Source organism: Salmo trutta, chromosome 18 (genome assembly GCF_901001165.1).
Source record: "Salmo trutta chromosome 18, fSalTru1.1, whole genome shotgun sequence".
Classification (NCBI taxonomy): Eukaryota; Metazoa; Chordata; class Actinopteri; order Salmoniformes; family Salmonidae; genus Salmo; species Salmo trutta.
The window spans coordinates 36,518,461-36,539,645 of NC_042974.1; the positions used below are offsets into that span (position 1 = coordinate 36,518,461).

At 41.9% G+C, this 21,185-nt stretch overlaps 1 protein-coding gene across 1 annotated transcript in view; it reads left to right on the forward strand.

The window, feature by feature from the left end:
• Positions 1-18,471, forward strand: part of LOC115152671 (homeobox protein koza-like) — a 49,212-nt gene extending 30,741 nt beyond the window's left edge. Inside the window, exon 3 of the mRNA XM_029697412.1 lies at positions 17,808-18,471. Coding sequence (XP_029553272.1) covers positions 17,808-18,424 — 617 coding nt within the window. The 3' untranslated portion in view covers positions 18,425-18,471. The remainder of the gene's footprint in view (positions 1-17,807) is intronic.
• The last annotated feature ends 2,714 nt before the right edge of the window (positions 18,472-21,185 follow it).

A 21,185-nucleotide genomic window follows, 5' to 3' on the forward strand; every position in this document is an offset into this window, starting at 1 on the left:
TTGTAATTACTTCGCCACTACGGCCTATTTATTGCCTTACCTCCCTAATCTTACCTCATTTTCACACACTGTATATAGACTTTTCTACTGTATTATTGACTGTACGTTTGTTTATTCCATGTGTAACTCTATGTTGTTGTTTGTGTCGCACTGCTTTTCTTATCTTGAACAGGTCGCAGTTGTAAATGAGAACTTGTTCTCAACTGGCCTACCTGGTTAAATAAAGGTGAAAAAAAATATAAATAAAAAATACAATTTTAGGGTAAAGTCTAAACCTGTTGTATTCGGCACATGTGAGAATTTGTATTTTATTTTATTTGATATTGCATCCTCGATGCGAACTTATCGACCGAACTGAGAGACACTGGACAGATGTCACCATGAGAAGAACAGATACAAAATAGTCCTCTTTTATAACTCACAATTGATTGTCATTCATACACATTGAATAATTTACAATGATAATACACCACAATTCAGTGTCATTATTCAATTCCAGGTGCAGTTTAGGACCACTGTAGCTACCTGATGACATAGTATTTGGCAAGGACATAGAAACAAAAAGAGACAACGGTCAATGGAGAAATATAAAGGGACAAAAACAATCTGTTTCCACACTAGATATAGATAAATGTCACCTCTTCCCCAGACTTTACATCACGCACGCTTTACCTCATCCACCGCTGCTCCCCTTCAGCAGCTCAACGATGACAAATCCCATCCCCAGTATTTATATTTCCTAATTGTAATTAGTATGAATGATCAATTGTGGTTAGTGCTTAATTGCCCTTCATAAAGACAGTTCCCCAGGTTTAAACAGGCCCATTTAAATAATGTAACTAATAGCTCTTGCCTTTATATGGCGGATACACACTGTTTGGTGCACTGCAGCGTGATAGTCACTCGTTATTTCATGGGGCAATCGAGTGAAGGAGTGCAGGTGGCGTCGGGGGAATCATTATTGCTAATGAATTATGATGTGACCTTCTCAGAACAATGGCTAATCAATGCTAGCATTGACTGACAGTAGAGCCACCACAGCTGCCAGCTATTACACACAGACCTCTGCCTCTAGAAGGATGGCAGCAAGTTATCTGGCTTGGAACTGTGTGTGTCTGTGTTTGCATAGCCACCTTGGCTACTGAACAGTTGTCAGCGTTTAACCTCACAGTTTAGCCGCCAAGCCACAGAAGACACAATCCATGCTATTTTTTAAGCAAGAGTTCAGAGAGCATGTTACTTACAGAGGTAAAACTTAACATCGACTAGAACCTTTACAGATGAATAATCGGTGATCTAAATTTAAAGGTTTTGGAAGAGCGAAATTGAATGAGATGATTTACAACTACTACAACTACTACTATCAACATAGATGTATTGGAGCAGTGCCTTGCAATTTTTTTCTGCCTAATGCCATGTTACATACCTGCAGTGGTGTGAGGCTGTAAATGCCTGAGGAAAAGCATGAATATTTGTGTGTTTTCAGTAGGACAGAAGCCAATACAAATCAAGGCCTTCCTCATACATTGTCACTGCTTCTCCAGGGGGAAATGAGAGTGCATTGATAGAAAATGGTGGCAGCTTTGCTTCTCATCTCTATGGTCTTGCATATGGGGTCTGGCCCACATCTAAAGTGTTTTTGATCCTTACTTTATATTGTTCTAGTCTTATTGTGGTGGTCTCTACACCCTGGTCCATTTCACTCACCTTGAAGGCTAAGTTGTTTGTTGTATCTACTCTGCTGAAGATACCCTGTTACTTGTTGTGGGGGATGCTTGGACATAAACTTCTATGATTATTTAGTCAAATAAGTTGAGGTTTTTCTATCTTTTTGTCCCCTTGTGGCATATATGTTGTTATCGCTAAACAGGACGAGTTGAACTGACCTTTACCTCACCATTCCTTGACTGACAGTGTCCCTCATTGTAATTTACCCCTCCAACCCCCTCACGTCGCCCTCCGTCCCCTCCGACGATAGAGTCAACCCCATTACAAATCAACCCCAACTTTACACATCTGCTGCCTGTCAGCATCTGCCAGAGGCACTCACCCGTCCCGGCCGTAATGAAAAACTCTCATTCCTGCACCCCCCACCCACCCCCCTCCCCCCAGACAGGTACAGAGGCCATTAGGACAATTACTGGGCAATGCCACTGACCTTGTAGTCACAGTCGAACTAAAGCAGAGATCTCCAACTCCAGGTCTGGTGGTGCCCATAGGTGTGGTGTGGAGACTAGGCATAACCAAACCTGTGCTAATGGAAAGTGTTGTACTATATTAATAAAAGGTCTCACTGCAGCCAACAGAGACATAGTGTTAGGGGAGGTGATATTTGTATGGCGCATGGCTTGCCTCGGTTTGTTTTGCTTGGGGAGGGGATTTTGCTTTGCACTCACATCAGAAAAGGTGCCAGTAACTTGGGAAGTATGCTGGGTTGCAGAATTGGGGAAATAACTTTCCTTGAATTTAGGGTTTTCTAAAAGCCATAATAAATCATACACAATCACTCACTTCCTGCATTTGTGTCTGCTTAGATGTACAGTGCCTTCGGTAAGTATTCAGACCCCTTGACTTTTTCAAATTTTATTATGTTACAGCTTCCACTCCATTCCACTCATCTATCTATACACAATACCCCAAAATGATGAAGCAAAAACTGGTTTAGAAATTTTTGCTAAATTATTACAAATAAAATAACTGAAATATCACATTTAGATAAGTATTCAAACCCTTTACTCAGTACGTTGTTGAAGCACCTTTGGCAGCAATTACAGCCTCAAGTCTTCTTGGGTACGATGCTACAAGCATGGCACACCTGCATTTAGGGAGTTTCTCCCATTCTTCTATTCAGATCCTCTCAAGCTCTGTCAGGTTAGATGGGGAGCATTGCTGCACAGCTATTTTCCGGTCTCTCTGTTTGATCGGGTTCAGTCCGGGCTCTGGCTGGGCCACTCAAGGACATTCAGAGGCTTGTCCCGAAGCCACTCCTGCGTTGTCTTGGCTGTGTGCTTCAGGTCATTGTCCTGGAAGGTGAACCATCTCCCCAGTGTGAGGTCCGCTCTGGAGCAGGTTCTCATCAAGGACCTCTCTGTACTTTGCTCCGTTCATCTTTCCCTCGATCCTGACTAGTCTCCCAGTACCTGCCGCTGAAAAACATCCCCCCCAGCATGAAACTGCCACCGCCATGCTTCACCGTAGGGATGGTGCCAGGTTTCCTCCATACGTGACGCTTGGCATTCGGGCCAAATAATTCAATCTTGGTTTCATCAGACCAGAGAATCTTGTATCTTATGGTCTGAGAGTTTTTAGGTGACTTTTGGCAAACTACAAGCGGGCTGTCATGTGCCTTTTACTGAGGAGTGGCTTCCGTCTGGCCACTCTAGCATAAAGGCCTGATTAGTGGAGTGCTACAGAGATGGTTGTCCTTCTTGAAGGTTCTTCCATCTCCACAGAGGAACTCTGGAGCTCTGTCATAGAGACCATTAGTTTCTTGGTCACCTCCCTGACCAAGGCCCTTCTCCCCCGATTGCTCAGTTTGGCCGGCAGCCAGCTCTAGGAAGTCTTGGTGGTTCCAAACTTCTTCCATTTAAGAATGATTGAGGCCACTGTGATCTTGGGGACCTTCAATGCTGCAGAAATGTTTTGGTACCCTTCCCATATCTGTGCCTCGACACAATCCTATCTCAGAGCTCTACGGACAATTCCTTCAACCTCATGGCTTGGTTTTTGCACTGACATACACTGTCACCTGTGGGACCTTATATAGACAGGTGTGTGCCTACCCAAATCATGTCCAATCAATTGAATTTTCCACAGCTGGACTCCAATCAAGTTGTAAAAACATCTCAAGGATGATCAATGGAAACAGGATGCACCTGAGCTCCATTCCCAGTTTCATTGCGAAGGGTCTGAATACTTACGTAAATCAGGTATTTCTGTTATTTTTGTTTTATAAACTTGCAAAAAATTCTAAAAACCTGTTTTCACTTTGTCATTATGGGTTATTGTATGTAGATTGCTGAGGGTTTTATTTATTTTATCTATTTTAGAATAACGCTGTAATGTAACAAGGAGGCACAGTGGAGCTAACAAGTACCTCTGATAGTACCGAACACTCACTCATCCTCTTTGTGTGCTGGCCTTTACATTGGGACAGGGGAGATAGGAGGACAAAAGAGACACAATAGCCAGTCTATGGAATCCCACCTCAAAATGTGACTCCTGCCATTAGACAAATTATCTGACATTTAGCAAACTGGGGCAGCCTCCCTGGTGAGGTAATGACTTTATTGGCCCTGGAAGGGAGATCCTGGATGGAAGCAAGCAGAAGCTCTGGCTAGGTCTGGGGTCCCTCTCTGATCTTTGGGTCTGCCCAATAGGCCAGCTACTGTCACCGTCCGCTGATGTTTACCTGGTCCCTCTATGTCCCCGGGGGCGTGCTTTGTGTCCTGGCCTAACGCACACAGATGTTTAGCTACTGGGCCCACTTGCATCAAGTTGTGAACCTCTGGCGTGCAGTGCTCTATTCATATGGAGTCCCTACAGTAATAGCTGTGCCATCGCCATACCCATGCTAATGTAGACAGGCTACTCAGCCGAGGCTGCTTTAACAAACGTTTGACTATGTAACTACTATGGATCATGCCAATCCACCAGACTACGACTGATGTATAGTTATAAACTACACAGGATCAGGGAGGAAATGGAAGATGGGGAAGAATTTGGGAAATCATTTAATAACAGTGTGTAAACTTCATTTTGGTCCCCTTCCTTTCTAACAGACATGACCACAGTGTAATAGCCCTTCTGTTCGCCTCCTTCTGTCACGTCCTGACCATAGTAAGTTGTTATTTTCTATGGTAGAGTAGGTCAGGGCGTGACAGGGGGGTTTTCTAGTTTAGTTTTTCTATGTTGTATTGTTCTAGTTTTGTATTTCTATGTTGGGTTGTTCTAGTTTTTGTATTTCTATGTTGGGCTTTGTTTGAGATGATCTCCAATTAGAGGTAGCTGGTCATCGTTGTCTCTAATTGGAGGTCATATTTTAGTTGGTGTTTGTCCCACCTGGGTTTGTGGGAGATTACCTTTGAGTCAGTGTATGTTTCACCTCTGCGTCACGGTTTGTTGTTTTTGTCATTCAGTTTATTTATGTATTGCATAGTTTCACAGTGTAAATAAATTGTGGAACGACACACACGCTGCATTTTGGTCCGCTCCTCGTTTCGACAGCCGTGACACCTTCACCCATAAGAGTGCACTGGTAGGACCTCACATAAGTTTTTGTGGTAGATACTGTCACGTGATATTCCCACCCGGAAGCGAGAGCTACGGAATTTTCATTCCAAATGATCCCACTCACTCTTTATCAGTGACATTACTGCCCCTGATTTTTCCTGACATTTTCTATTAAGGCAGAAACAGTTACAGGACATGCTTTGTACTTACTGGGAAACACATACCAACCGTTTTGTTCACATTTAATAATTTATTAACTAAGACCCCACTGCACACAGATGTGAGTTCAACGTCTTTTTTATTTATATTTGGTTGATTTGTCAACTAACCTGAATTCAATGCGGAATCAACAAAACATTTCACCATGTCATTGGCTTTAGTTTAAAAGTTGGGTGAAAAAAAGACTGATCCCCTTATGTTGATGACTTTTTTCAAATCCAATCAGTTTTCCATGTTGATTCAATGTCATCATGTTTCATTTTTGATGTTGAAATGAAAATGAAATGTTCAAGCCAATGTGATGCATGACCCATAGCTTCAGTTAGATCAGATGCAACTTCTTCTGCAGTTGTGGCATGTGTATAATGGAATCATTTGCATATATTTGTATATAAACACCATCACACACGAGGCAGGTTTTCTATATAAGCTAAAAATATGTTTTCCCTAGTGACAAGGTTTTCAAGCCTTATCACTACACTGCGATCTCTTAGATTTCAAAATGATTTTGCACACATCTAAGACCATCTCCTTCCCAGGAGTATAGACATCTACAGTGGGGTCTGAAATGATTGACACCATTGGTAAAGATGAGCAAAAAATTATTGTATAAATTAGTTGTATGCTCCAATAAATTGGGAAATTATGTTATAGTAATATAATTGCTCAGAGAAAGAGATTTTGTTTAACAATTAATACTTCTTTTACTCAAAAAGGTAGGGGTCAGAATTATTGACACCCCTGTTTTCAATACCTGACCTGGCGAGGATAACGGCACTGAGCCTTTTTCTCAAAGGTTTTATGAGTTGGAGAACACATTGGCAGGGATCTTATACCATTCCTCCATACAGAATCCTTCCAGATCCTTGACATCCTTCATCTGCACTTATGGACTGCCCTTTTCAATTCCACCACAGGTTTTCAAGTCCGGAGACTGGCCATTGCAAAATGTTAGTTTTTGTTGGTCTTTTTGGATTTTGATGTGTACTTGGGTTTATTGTTTTGCTGGAGGATCCACTTGCGGCCAAGTTTCAGCCTCGTGGCAGAGGCAACCAGGTTTGTGTCTAAAATGTATACATTCAGTTGTTCTGAATTCACTTCACTCGCGCTAAAGAGGGAGGCCCGTTCCGCTGGTGCAAGCACATGCGCAGGAAAAATTTGAAAGATTGCTCATAAAACCAGATGTTTTAATCGGCATATATATATGCATGCTTCAATTTTGATTAAGATAAGCAGAGTAAGATTTTTACATGACTATTGCATACTTCCGTAATCAGTTTAATATTGAATTATTACTGTGCATGTAAAAGTACTCACTATAATTCAGGCGAGTCAAATTCATTCAATGGAGGCCTAGTGTCTTTGTTTTTTCCTTTCAGTTAGGACCAAGACAACCAGGTGAGGAGAAGAGTTATTTACCTATTAGTGACCTTAATTCATCATTCAAGTACAAGGGAGGAGTGAAAACCCAAAGACACTCGGCTCTCTGTGGAATGAGTCTGACACCTGCTGTAAATGGACAGGGTCAGCATAGGTGGGGCCGCTTTGCCTAGTTTGAAGTAGTATCATTCGTTGTATTGAGCCTGGTTCATATTTTGCACTTGTGTATCGCCAAAACATGTTGTGTGGGTATTAACCTGAGGTAACCCAGATAGGAAGAGGAAAAGCGAGGGGATTCACTCTCACCAAAATATGTCCAAAATAAACCCAATACGTTTCCATTTTGGACATAAACTAGGGCGGAGACATGACCATCTCGTCACTATATACAGATCTCTGGGTAAACTCTGCCCATTTCGGCGTGTCTGCATAATTTGGCACTCGCATACCTTGAACTGAAGGAAGCTACCAAATGGGCACACACTGGTTGAATCAACGTTGTTTCCACGTCATTTCAATGAAATGCTAGCAAAAACAACCTGACAAATGGACACTAATGGACTGCACCTCAAACAATTTTCCAATTTGGAATAATGTAACACGCTGTTTGAACCCAGCTAGCAATGAAGAATCGGCCCAGAAGCGGCCCTCTTCCGGGGGGCCGGAACTGATTGAATCGGCCTGGAATTGTGTGTCGGACTCAGCCCAGAATCAAAATGAATGACTGCCCAGAATCGGCCTGTTTCCGTCAGAAGCGCCCCGATGCAAATTGAAATAAATGTATACAAAATTACCCAATTTAGTAATTTTAAATATTACTATTATACATTTTATACATACAAATTTTACCCATACAAAAAAAAGCATCTTGTGTCGGACGAAACACCATACACCAGGTGCCCGTGTATGCGCCTGGCCCGGCACAGGAGTCACTACAGCGCGATGGAACAAGGACATCCCGGCCATCCAAACCCTCCCCTAACTCTTACTCCTCATGGGTCTCCAGGTCATGGCCGGCACGAGTCTCGAACCAGCATCTGTAGCAATGCAGTTTGCACTGCAATGTAGTGTCTTAGACCACTGCGCCACTCAAGTACATCATTCGGGACAGATAACTCACACCGGATTCGGCCCGAGCTCAATCCCCGCATCCTAGCCATAAGTAATACGGCTGAAGGCGGCCCAGACTTGGACCACATGACGTCGGCCGAGTCTGACTCTCAGTCAGAATCGGCCCAGATCCACTTTTCTAGCTGGGAAGTATTCAAAGAATGGAACGTTAACTACAATGAAAGTTGCAACACACACACACACAGTGTTTTACCATTGTTTCCTATAAGTGACAAGAGACTAACATTTCTAAGTTCCTAAATAATTACTGTGCCTATAGTACGGTAGTAGGAGGTAACTGCCCCCCCCCCCCTCTTTAAATCACATAAACCATCTACAGGACGCAAGATGTCACCAAATTATTTTCCCAACACTTTCCCTGGCTGTCACTGTTCTTGCTGATCAAAAAATGTCCTCTCTGTCATCACAACTTTTGGAGATATTTCAACAAAACAATTTTTTGGTAAGTTGATCAAATTGTTTTACATTTTTCAAAAGTTGTAGATATATTCCAATGAAGTTAGATGTATATACAGTATCTCACAAAAGTGAGTACAACTCTCACATTTTTGTAAATATTTGAGTATATCTTTTCATGTGACAACACTGAAGAAATGACACTTTGCTACAATGTAAAGTAGTGAGTGTACAGCTTGTATAACAGTGTAAATTTGCTGTCCCCTAAAAATAACACAACACACAGTCATTAATATCTAAACCGCTGGCAACAAAAGTGAGTACACCCCTAAGTGAAAATATCCAAATTGAGCCCAAAGTGTCAATATTTTGTGTGGCCACCATCATTTTCCAGCACTGCCTTAACCCTCTTGGGCATGGAGTTCACCAGAGCTTCACAGGTTGCCACTGGAGTCCTCTTCCACTCCTCCATGATGACATCACGGAGCTGGTGGATGTTAAAGACCTTGCACTCCTCCACCTTCCGTTTGAGGATGCCCCACAGATGCGCAATAGGGTTTAGGTCTGGAGACATGCTTGGCCAGTCCATCACCTTTACCCTCAGCTTCTTTAGCAAGGCAGTGGTCGTCATGGAGGTGTGTTTGGGGTCGTTATCATGTTGGAATACTGCCCAGTGGCCCAGTCTCCGAAGAGAGGGAATCATGCTCTGCTTCAGTATGTCACAGTACGTTGGCATTCATGGTTCCCTCAATGAACTGTAGCTCCCCAGTGCCGGCAGCACTCATGCAGCCCCAGACCATGACACTCCCACCACCATGCTTGACTGTAGGCAAGTCACACTTGTCTTTGTACTCCTCACCTGGTTGCCGCCACACATGCTAATCACTATCTGAACCAAATAAGTTTATCTTGGTCTCATCAGACCACAGGACATCGTTCAAGTAATCCATGTCCTTAGTCTGCTTGTCTTCAGCAAACTGTTTGCGGGCTTTCTTGTGCATCATCTTTAGAAGAGGCTTCCTTCTGGGACGACAGCCATGCAGACCAATTTGATGCAGTGTGCGGCGTATGGTCTGAGCACTGACAGGCTGACCCCCCACCCCTTCAACCTCTGCAGCAATGCTGGCAGCACTCATACGTCTATTTCCCAAAGACAACCTCTGGATATGACGCTGAGCACGTGCACTCAACTTCTTTGGTCGACCATGGCGAGGCCTGTTCTGAGTGGAACTTGTCCTGTTAAACCGCTGTATGGTCTTGGCCACCATGCTGCAGCTCAGTTTCAGGGTCTTGGCAATCTTCTTATAGCCAAGGCCATCTTTATGTAGAGCAACAACTCTTTTTTTCAGATCCTCAGAGAGTTCTTTGCCATGAGGTGCCATGTTGAACTTCCAGTGACCAGTCAGTATGAGGGAGTGTGAGAGCGATTACACCAAATTTAACACACCTGCTCCCCATTCACACCTGAGACCTTGTACCACTAACGAGTCACATGACACCGGGGAGGGAAAATGGCTAATTGGGCCATTTTGGACATTTTCACTTAGGGGTGTACTCACTTTTGTTGCCAGCGGTTTAGACATTAATGGCTGTGTGTTTAGTTATTTTGAGGGGACATCAAATCTACACTGTTATACAAGCTGTACACTCACTACTTTACATTGTAGCAAAGTGTCATTTATTCAGTGTTGTTACATGAAAAGATATACTCAAATATTTACAAAAATGTGAGGGGTGTACTCACTTTTGTGAGATACTGTACACTGCTCAAAAAAATAAAGGGAACACTTAAACAACACAATGTAACTCCAAGTCAATCACACTTCTGTGAAATCAAACTGTCCACTTAGGAAGCAACACTGATTGACAATAAATTTCACATGCTGTTGTGCAAATGGAATAGACAACAGGTGGAAATTATAGGCAATTAGCAAGACACCCCCAATAAAGGAGTGGTTCTGCAGGTGGTGACCACAGACCACTTCTCAGTTCCTATGCTTCCTGGCTGATGTTTTGGACACTTTTGAATGCTGGCGGTGCTTTCACTCTAGTGGTAGCATGAGACGGAGTCTACAACCCACACAAGTGGCTCAGGTAGTGCAGCTCATCCAGGATGGCACATCAATGCGAGCTGTGGCAAGAAGGTTTGCTGTGTCTGTCAGCGTAGTGTCCAGAGCATGGAGGCGCTACCAGGAGACAGGCCAGTACATCAGGAGACGTGGAGGAGGCCGTAGGAGGGCAACAACCCAGCAGCAGGACTGCTACCTCCGCCTTTGTGCAAGGAGGAGCACTGCCAGAGCCCTGCAAAATGACCTCCAGCAGACCACAAATGTGCATGTGTCTGCTCAAACAGTCAGAAACAGACTCCATGAGGGTGGTATGAGGGCCCAACGTCCACAGGGGGGGGGGGGGGGTTGTGCTTACAGCCCAACACCGTGCAGGACGTTTGGCATTTGCCAGAGAACACCAAGATTGGCAAATTCGCCACTGGCGCCCTGTGCTCTTCACAGATGAAAGCAGGTTCACACTGAACACGTGACAGACATGACAGAGTCTGGAGACGCCGTGGAGAACGTTCTGCTGCCTGCAACATCCTCCAGCATGACCGGTTTGGCAGTGGGTCAGTCATGGTGTGGGGTGGCATTTCTTTGGGGGGCCGCACAGCCCTCCATGTGCTCGCCAGAGGTAGCCTGACTGCCATTAGGTACCGAGATGAGATCCTCAGACCCCTTGTGAGACCATATGCTGGTGCGGTTGGCCCTGGGTTCCTCCTAATGCAAGACAATGCTAGACCTCATGTGGCTGGAGTGTGTCAGCAGTTCCTGCAAGAGGAAGGCATTGATGCTATGGACTGGCCCGCCCGTTCCCCAGACCTGAATCCAATTGAGCACATCTGGGACATCATGTCTCGCTTCATCCACCAACACCACGTTGCACCACAGACTGTCCAGGAGTTGGCGGATGCTTTAGTCCAGGTCTGGGAGGAGATCCCTCAGGAGACCATCCGCCACCTCATCACGAGCATGCCCAGGCATTACATCAAAGTTGGATCAGCCTGTAGTGTAGTTTTCCACTTTAATTTTGAGTGTGACTCCAAATCCAGACCTCCATGGGTTGATAAATTGGATTTCCATTGACTCTTTTTGTGTGATTTTGTTGTCAACACATTCAACTATGTAAAGAAAAAAGTATTTAATAAGATTATTTCTTTCATTCAGATCTAGGATGTGTTGTTTAAGTGTTCCCTTTATTTTTTTGAGCAGTATATATATATTAAATATACAAGTAGGAAAGCCTTAAGATAAATCATCCACTTGTTAAGAGAGAACATTTTTGATAATTTTATGTAATATGTTGGATGAGTGTGCAACTCGCACCCCCTACTAGGGGGTAACTGGACCCTGGGGGCTAGTTACCCCTTTATGCTTATGAATGTGTTTCTACCTGTCATTTAGACAATGACTAGCCCAGTTAGCGCTAGTTTATTCTAACTTGCTAGCTAGCAACTTTACTAGCAATAAATGCTAGCCAGCTAGCAAGTTAGCATAAGCTGCTAGGAGTACTAGCTAGCAACCTTACAACCAAATCGTCTGAGGTAAAATACATAAAAAGATCACTTAATTTCAGTTTTAAATGTTTCGACAAGTGACTGATTTCTTTACAGTTAATGCAACTTTATAGTCGTTTAGCTATTTTACACAGCATTTTATGTCATATAGCCAGATAGCTATCTATGTTTTAAGAGAGAGCTTTTCAATTGGCATCTCTCCTCCTGTTTTCAGTCACAGGTGGGGACTGGATTAGGTGTGAGCTGTGCAGGAGGTGGGCTCATGAATTGTGCCCCAATGTTACTGGGGAGAGCTTTATTTATGACCTACAGGTACAAAATTAGAATCGTGCAATAGCAGAGCATAAGAGAGTTGCCACATCAATGTTACACTGAGTTAAGTAGTTAAGTTATTGTTATTAAATGTTATTTTCCAATGTTATTTAATGTTATTATTCATATTACATTCCCCAAAAAATTATTATGAATTAAAAACAACTATTGAAAACCTTTTGCTTAATTTTAAATCTTTCATATTTCCAATCATATTTAGTGCAATTGTACATAATGGATTGTATGGAAAGGAACAACAAAGAAAGAACAAAGAAAATGAATGTGCAGGTGAGTTAAAACCTGTTTGGGCTAGGGGGCAGTATTGAGAATTTTGGAAAAAATATGTGCCCATTTGTAACTGCCTCCTACACCAACTCAGAAGCTAGAATATGCATATTATTGTTCAGGTTTGGATAGAAAACACTCTGAATTTTCTAAAACTGTTTGAATGGTGTCTGTGAGTATAACAGAACTCCTATGGCAGGCAAAAACCTGACAAGGTTTCATGCAGGAAGTACCCTGTCTGACAAGGAGTCGTGCGTCTTGCATCTGTTTATTGAAAAGTAAGGATCTTAGCTGTAACGTGACAATTCCCAGGGCTCCGATAGGCTCTCAGAACCCGGGAAATACCTGAAGGTTGACGAGGCAGCCTCAGGCTGAAACACATTATCGCCTTTGGTAAGTGGCGGATCAGAGGACCTTTGAATGAGGCGCGTGCACGATTCGCTCCTGAGGAGAAATTTAATTCGGCTGTTTAGGCTCAATGCATATTCCCGGTCGGAATATTATCGCTTTTCTACGAGATAAATGGCATAAAAATTGGTTTTAAACAGCGGTTGACATGCTTCGAAGGACGGTAATGGAATATTTAGAATTTTTTTGTCACGCCAATGCGCCATGCGCGAGACCGTGATGTAGCATTCTGATAGTGTCTAGAACTCACGAACAAAACGTCGCTGTTTGGATATAACGATGGATTATTTGGGACCAAACCAACATTTGTTATTGAAGTAGAAGTCCTGGCAGTGTATTCTGACGAAGAACAAGCAAGGTAAGAACATTTTTCTTATAGGAAATGTGATTTTGGTGGAGGCTGACCTGGGTGGGTGTCTAAATAGCTAGCCCTGTGATGCCGGGCTATGTACTTAGATTATTGCAAAATGTGCTTCATCCGAAAAGCTATTTTAAAATCGGACATATCGAGTGCATAGAGGAGTAATGTATCTATAATTCTTAAAATAATTGTTATGCTTTTTGTGAACGTTTATCGTGAGTAATTTAGCAAACTGTTAGTAAATTCCCCGGAAGTTTGTGGGGGTTATGCTTTTTCTGAACGTCACATGCTAATGAAAAAAGCAGTTTTTTGATATAAATATGAACTTGATTGAACAGACATGCATGTATTGTATAACACAATGTCCTAGGTGTGTCATCTGATGAAGATCATAAAAGGTTAGTGCTGCATTTAGCTGTGGTTTGGGTTTATGTGACATGATATGCTAGCTTGAAAAATGGGTGTCTGATTATTTCTGGCTGGGCACTCTGCTGACATAATCTAATGTTTTGCTTTCGTTGTAAAGCCTTTTTGAAATCGGACAGTGTGGTTAGATTAACGAGATTCTTGTCTTTAAATAGCTGTAAAATAGTCATATGTTTGAGAAATTGAAGTAATAGTATTTCTAACGATTCAAAAATCGCGCCACTGGATTTCAGTGGCTGTTACGTAGGTGGGACGAGTTCGTCCCACATGCGCCAGAGAGGTTAAAAAGAGGTGCTTTACATCACATCTCCTTATAGTGTGGATATTAATGGTGACATGTGCAGCACCCATATCCCCCATATTGTATTAAAATCATTAATGCTAATGCTAAATTGTAATTATTTGGCCTCTATGGCCTATTTATTGCCTTACCTCCTTACTCTTCTACATTTGCACACACTGTACATAGATTTTCTATTGTGCTATTGACTGTACGTTTGTTTATATTGCAATGGCCTGACTAGATCATAAAGGAACAATTGTCCAGACAGAGGTTTGAGTTTACGAATTGACGGTTTATTAACCCAACTTTACACAGGCTACTGTTTGGCCGTAGCCCATGCCAAATAAATGAAAGATACCCCACAAACCAACCGTGACCTTCTCTTGTGAAGCCCAGACGTAAGAGAAAGAACAATGGCTAAACCTGGTCTTAACTTCCAACGCTCCATCCCCCTGCCCAACCCCCCTCCACGCCACTCCGCCAACCACCAGGATGCCCGGCATCAGAACATTCCAGGCATTCCCGTGATTGGCAGATAGCAGGTTGATTGGCATGTCGGACCCCGCGAACACTGGGTACTGGTAAGTACAACACAACCAACTAATAGCCTAACACATAACACACAGCTGTCTGTGTGGGTCACTACAATATGTAACTCTGTGTTGTTTTTGTCGCACTGCTTTGCTTTATCTTGGCCAGGTGGCAGTTGTAAATGAGAACTTGTTCTCAACTGGCCTACCTGGTTAAATAAAGGTGAAATAAAAATATATATAATGAATTAAAATAAGACAACTAGACTTAGCTTTTAAGCATTAATTACTAAAACATTTCTAAATAAAACTGATTAAATGGGGGGGGGGGCAGCCCCATTTCTAAAAACAACATATCATGAATTAACTAAAAAAGTGTAAACTGAAGCCATTTATTTCCCTTAATAGTTTATTTGTGTAAGCATGACCTTCATCCACATACCAATTTTTTTCCTAAAGGTTGCTTTTTTGTGTCAGCAATTAGACATTGTTCTTAGGGGCTAGTTACCCCCTAGTACCCTAATTAACTAGCATTCATTTTTTCAATATCATATAAAATATGTTTCTAAAAGGGCCAATCAAGCAATAATAATTCTAATAGGTTACATTTTAGCTATGGCTTGGCCTCCTAACCGAAGCGACGCTTTGTAATGATTTCCAGTTTTATCAGTGGGGGACACTCGCTGGGAATATTGATCCAGTGATGGTTTCACCGTTTCAGTCATAGGCATCAATGTTTAAAACAAGCCTATGTATGTTCATTAAATTCTATAGAGCAGGTGTGTCAAACTCAATCTACAGAGGGCCGAGTGTCTCGGGTTTTGGGTTTTTCCTTTCAATTAAGACCTAGACAACAAGGTGAGGGGGAGTTTCTTACTAATTAGTGACTTTAATTCATCAATCAAATACAAGAGAGGAGCGAAAACCCACAGACCCTGTGGAATGAGTTCGACACGCGCTTGAGAGCCCATCGATTGATTTTGAACATGAATCTATCACAAAACCAGAGTAAATAATCAGACAACATACATACTGCGTTTGCTCATATTGTGGCGCAGACCTGCCTGTATGGATCATATAGTTAATTTGTATAATATATAATCCACATCCATATATAATTAGAATACAGGACTGTTGGGTTATCCAAAACTATTAGTATTGGAAATCTATTACAAACAAGCCAAACTATGTACCTATTAGATGCGTAATGCTGAATGAGGTCTCGTTTTATTTTTGTTGTGTGCACTGTGCATAGGCTATCTTGGTGTCCCTTTTGAATACAGCAACAGAAACATTTGCCTACATGGCAAAAATGACTAACCAACATTTTACAACTGTCAAACACTCAAACTTTTTACAGATAATAATAAAAAAAATGAATTATAGAGTGCAAATCGAGGATTGTATCACCTATTCTTTACATTGCAGCAGAGTTGCTCGTCCAGTTTTATTTAGCAACCTGTCAACTATTCACTTTGGGTAAAGGGTCGGATGTCATTGTATTTAATAATATGGGTGATTATCGACGAACGCTTTAAACCAACTACGGGACGTTGTATGAAAGGCTAACGGGGCTGTCACGTGGGAGCCAGAAACCGCGTCTCTTCGAATCGAGCGGAGAGGACAGATGCTTTAAATATCTCACTAACCTCCCTCACCGACCACTACTTGTCCAGACTGACAGAGACATCTGAGGGCAGGTGCACTTTGTGTGACTGCCATTTGACCAGTTTAACCAACGTTTAAAGTGCAGAAAGTATGCCAAGTGCTTACCCAGACGCGTAATATCAAGCGCGAGTTCCCACCTCTTCTCTTTGATCAATTTAGAGGGATTACAAAGGATGCTGGATTCCAAGGATCCTAATGTGAAAATGACATCTAGTCATAGGATTTCTTTTTCTATAATTGACATATTGGACCCAAAGAAATTTAATAGCAAGAAGAAAAGCGAACTTTCTCCAACAAAGGACAAGCTTCCTTTGCTGAACGCAGGACTGGCACATTTAGAAGCGGACACTGGCGCAGATGGAGAGCCACTTGAGCGCATGGAAGCAGGTAAAGATGCCACAAAACTACAGACAGTAACGCCTTTTTGATATGGCTATATCTTCTGTTCTTTTTTGTTTTAAGGGAAAGTTGTGGATCAAACGTATGAAGCCAATGTAGTGTGCTTTATTAATTCAGTTCAGCATAATATGTGTTTTGCATTATTACATGACTTATGTCCATACAAATTTGAACATAAGGGATAAAATAAAATACATACTATGTCCATAGTTTATACGATATAGGCCCAATGGGCAATATAAGAAACCCCTATAGCTTATTGGTTCACTGACCAACTAAGAGTGGCTATTTTATATCAGATAAAATGCTGTCATCTCTTTATGACCTTCCCTTAATTTCCAAGGCTAGGTTTCCTTTTAAGAAACCCACAAAGGGTAGCGCCCACAGCCCGGTGTGTGATTGGCATTGGGACAGACTGGCCAGATAATTGTTTAAATCGTCCCATTGAGGATGCCTTCGCTCGCTTTGATCGATATCCCATTACTGCATCCTGCATATCTCCCTCCAGCACCTTGCAGGTACAAACTCCAAACCCCATCCATGTCTGATCCTAAATATCGTTCGATTAAAACTTCCCTTTAAATAGATGACATTTATCGATCCACCCACAAATATGAAACTCCATTAGGACGTCATGGGTAGATGGTGGAGCAGGATTTAGCTGGGATTTCTCTCCGCAACATGACATTTGAGGCGATTTGTGATTTATAAATGATTTAGGGATTAGAGGCCAAGCCACACTAGTCCCCTTCTTAACCCTCGCTTCGTTCCACTCACACAACTCCCAGATTTGAATCGAACACATTTTACAGTTACGCTATTAGGTAGGCCTATTTTCGACTATTTATTGGTGTTAAGGATTTCACAGTGGAAATGTTCAGAGTCTTTAATTAATATACTAATATTTTCCATTTAAGGGATCATACTTTCTTTTTTCATTCTTACTTTATGCATAGATCTCACACAAGCTACTGTAAACATAGTTTAAGTGGGAGTTATGGCTCTAGAGAAGAGGGGCGTTCAGGTGGCACTGTCCATTCAGCACCACTTTCCACTTGGCACATGGATGTACTTCCTCATCACCATGCTGCTACTTTTTGAGATCTTATTTCCCTATGTATGAGATCAAAAACATGAACATTTGCAGGGAATTGGATTAGCTCTTGAAAAGCCCATTTACAGTACTAATGTTAATGTCTGTGTTCACAGGCGAAGACACAAAGACTGACCACTCAAGTAGCGCAGAGCACCAGGTAACCGTCAGCAACCCACTTTTAGTACACTCAGCGACTGAGCCAGAGGAGCAAATAGAGGGGGACGTGGACAGCATCAGCAGCACCGCCGAAACTTCAGCCACACATGACCTCTTGCCCCACAAACGGCGGCGCTCGGATCTTGGTTGTGCCAAGCCGCGACGCGCAAGAACTGCCTTCACCTATGAACAACTGGTGGCTCTGGAGAACAAATTCCGCTCTACGAGATACCTGTCCGTGTGTGAGAGACTCAACCTGGCTCTGTCCCTTAGCCTCACTGAGACACAGGTCAAGATCTGGTTCCAGAACAGAAGAACCAAGTGGAAGAAACAGAACCCGGGTGCGGACAGCACAATGCCTCCCGGGTCCAACTCTTTGGTCAGTGTCAACCCAAGCCCTGTGACTTGTGTGTCGAGTTCAGCCAATTACCAAACTTTCCCGTCTTTCAGCTCTGGGAATATGATCTTTCATACTGATGGTGCGGTTCCTTTGTCATCCACTGGAGGGATGTTACATCCCTTCTTACCCAATGGTTATCATCTCCAGCCGTCCTACTTTACTCCACATTTATGAGACATGCCCTGCTTCATCTATTGCGACTTGGTCACATTGTGATAGGAGGGTTATAATTATTGGACTCTCACAAAAGTGTAATTTTTAAAGCTGTCTGTCCATAGACCTAATGACAGACATCAGTCTGCACCCTTAAATGGTTTGTTCAGATGATGGAAAAACATGTTCTGAAGGAGCCTGATATGTAAGGCTTCATTTCAGATATATGGGTGGTGAACAAGACTATTTGTTATTAGTATATCTGATGATGTTGATAAAGCTGCTTATCATCGATTTCCTCTGCAGCAATGTAATAAGAAAAAACTGCTGCATGCAGATATGTAGAGTGTATGTACTATAGAGATTGTTGGCCTGAATAGTGAACTGAATAGTGAACCGATATCCTGTTTTCTCTTTCCCTGTATTTAAATCTATCTGGAGCAAAATGTGGCATGATAAAAAACCCACCTCTCCTTACTGTAGGTTTGTAGGGTCTCACTCACATGCTTTCACTGTTCATATCTGTCAATCTTGAAATGAAAACATTTCAATTAAAAACATATGTACAACATATAGTTATAATATATTATGAATTATGTTTTTGGTTTGGGTGGTTAGAAGCGAGATGGAATTAATTGTGCAAAAAACAGAGATCATTTAGACTGTCACAGAATGAACTAGGATCATGGATGCCAAGCTGGTGAAGGAGGTTTAATCGCAGATCAGATTAATTTGATTCGATTCTGTATCTCCTTCAGGCCAGTATAGCTCCATGTTATTGATGTCAAACATTAGATTTTTACACCACTGCAAAAAATATTTAATTTGCAAGGACTGACTCAATTGCGTAATTCAGGATTTATTTACATTTTTTATTACTAGGGTGCATGTTTGTGGTGATGATGCACTTGAGATGAGTGTTGTTGAAATGCATTTTGGATCACAAAAAAGGTGGATTATTTTGTTTTAGTCAAAGAGCAGCTCTGTTTAGTGCAGATAATTGTAATTGTTTTTATCAACGATGCCTCCATCCAATAAATTCAGAATGTTTTTCGTATACTGCCATCTCTTGGATAAAAAAGGTCAGACTTCAAGGGTCCTACTACATACATAAGCACTGACAGAAATATGCTTCAACTACACACTGTAACCACAGAGAGTCGCCATCTCCTCACTTTGTGCTGTATACCTAATAAGTAGTGAGTGCATGAAGACCAAACACTGATTCAACTGCATATCTTGGTTTCACAACACTGGTACTACTGAGGACCTAGTTTGTATGCTAGTAATATTAGTTATCTAATAATGGTTTGTTGACCGTAAATACACAAGTTCAACTCAAATGTATGTATATTAGAGTAAATGCATAGGCTCCTTTGTGTTCAGTAGCCAGTCAACCTCCATTTAGTTTATTGTATAACCATGTGCCTATGGTTCTATTTAGTCCTTTTCCCTCATGTGTGCTTTATTTTGAATTGATTTACTTAGTGATTTAATTTGAATTTATTCCTAGCTTGTGCTGTGTTTTGGTTAACTTATTTACGGGACTCCTTTCCTTTGAATTCGGTAACCCCTTTTGAGTGCTCGTCTTGTTGTGTCAATGAGGGAATGAGTGTGTTAATTAGGGACCTGAGCCACAGCTGAGGAGTATTGGGATTAATGATCTGCCCTTGCACAAAGGCAGCTCTCCGACAATGTTCAGCAGAGATTCAAGCCAGCAACGGGAGAAGACAGGTGCAACAGGCTGTGTTCAGCCACACCACTATCATTTTTTTTTAAATAAAATAAAGTGGGATACATTAATTGCACTATACCACTGCTACACCTGGCTATCAGCGGAGCCTTGTCTGGCAGCGAAACAGTTCATTCCGCCTCATTTACTGCCTTTTAAAAAAACATTGCTGATATGGCTGACTTGCTTAAACAAATGTGGTTTCTACTGACAATTGAGATGTACAAACTATAGCATAAGGGGACGACAAGCGGATAAGAGGCAATCCATTATTTCAATTAAGACATTGAGCGAGCTAGGACGGACATAGTCAATATAACTATTTGTTCAGCACTTTTGAAATGTACAGCTACATAATTCAGAACATGGGGTGTTCTTACAGTGTTCTCCCTGTACACTTAGTCAGAACCATAGGATAAATAAAGGGGGCATATAAGCAGACAATGAAAGCTCTTACAACATTCAATGATTACATTTCTCAAAAACAGGTTATAGGCTACATGTGCACCACAGTAGGCAAAATTAAGAGGTGAAAGTAGACCAAATTATTAGGGTGAGGCACATGGAATACTAACAGCTTACACAACATACATTTAGTATTACTTTCTTAGCTACATTATACACATCTCCCTGGCATATTACATAATTTATGCAGCAGCATACAATACATTTTTGGACTCACCTTGTTGTGCTGTGCTCACTTGAACAGGAAGGTGGTGCGGCGGTTCATCGTGGGCAAATTTTGTCATCAAACTTTGTCATCAAAGTCTGGCATTCTCTGGATTTATGGTGCTTTCAAGACAACTGGGAACTCAAAGAAAAAAGGTTGAATCATGATGATGTCAGTGATCTTCAGGTCGTAGTTCTAATAAGAGGCAGATTTCCCGATTTACAATTCAGAGTTGGATGAAAGTTCAAAACTTATTTTCCCAGTCCTAGTACATTTTTCCTGAGTTCCCAATAGGGGGGGCTATAGCCACGTCACAAATCTGCGTAGCCCCAGTTAAGCCCCCTCAAGCGTTTTAGTATTTTTTTTATTTTTAAATAAAG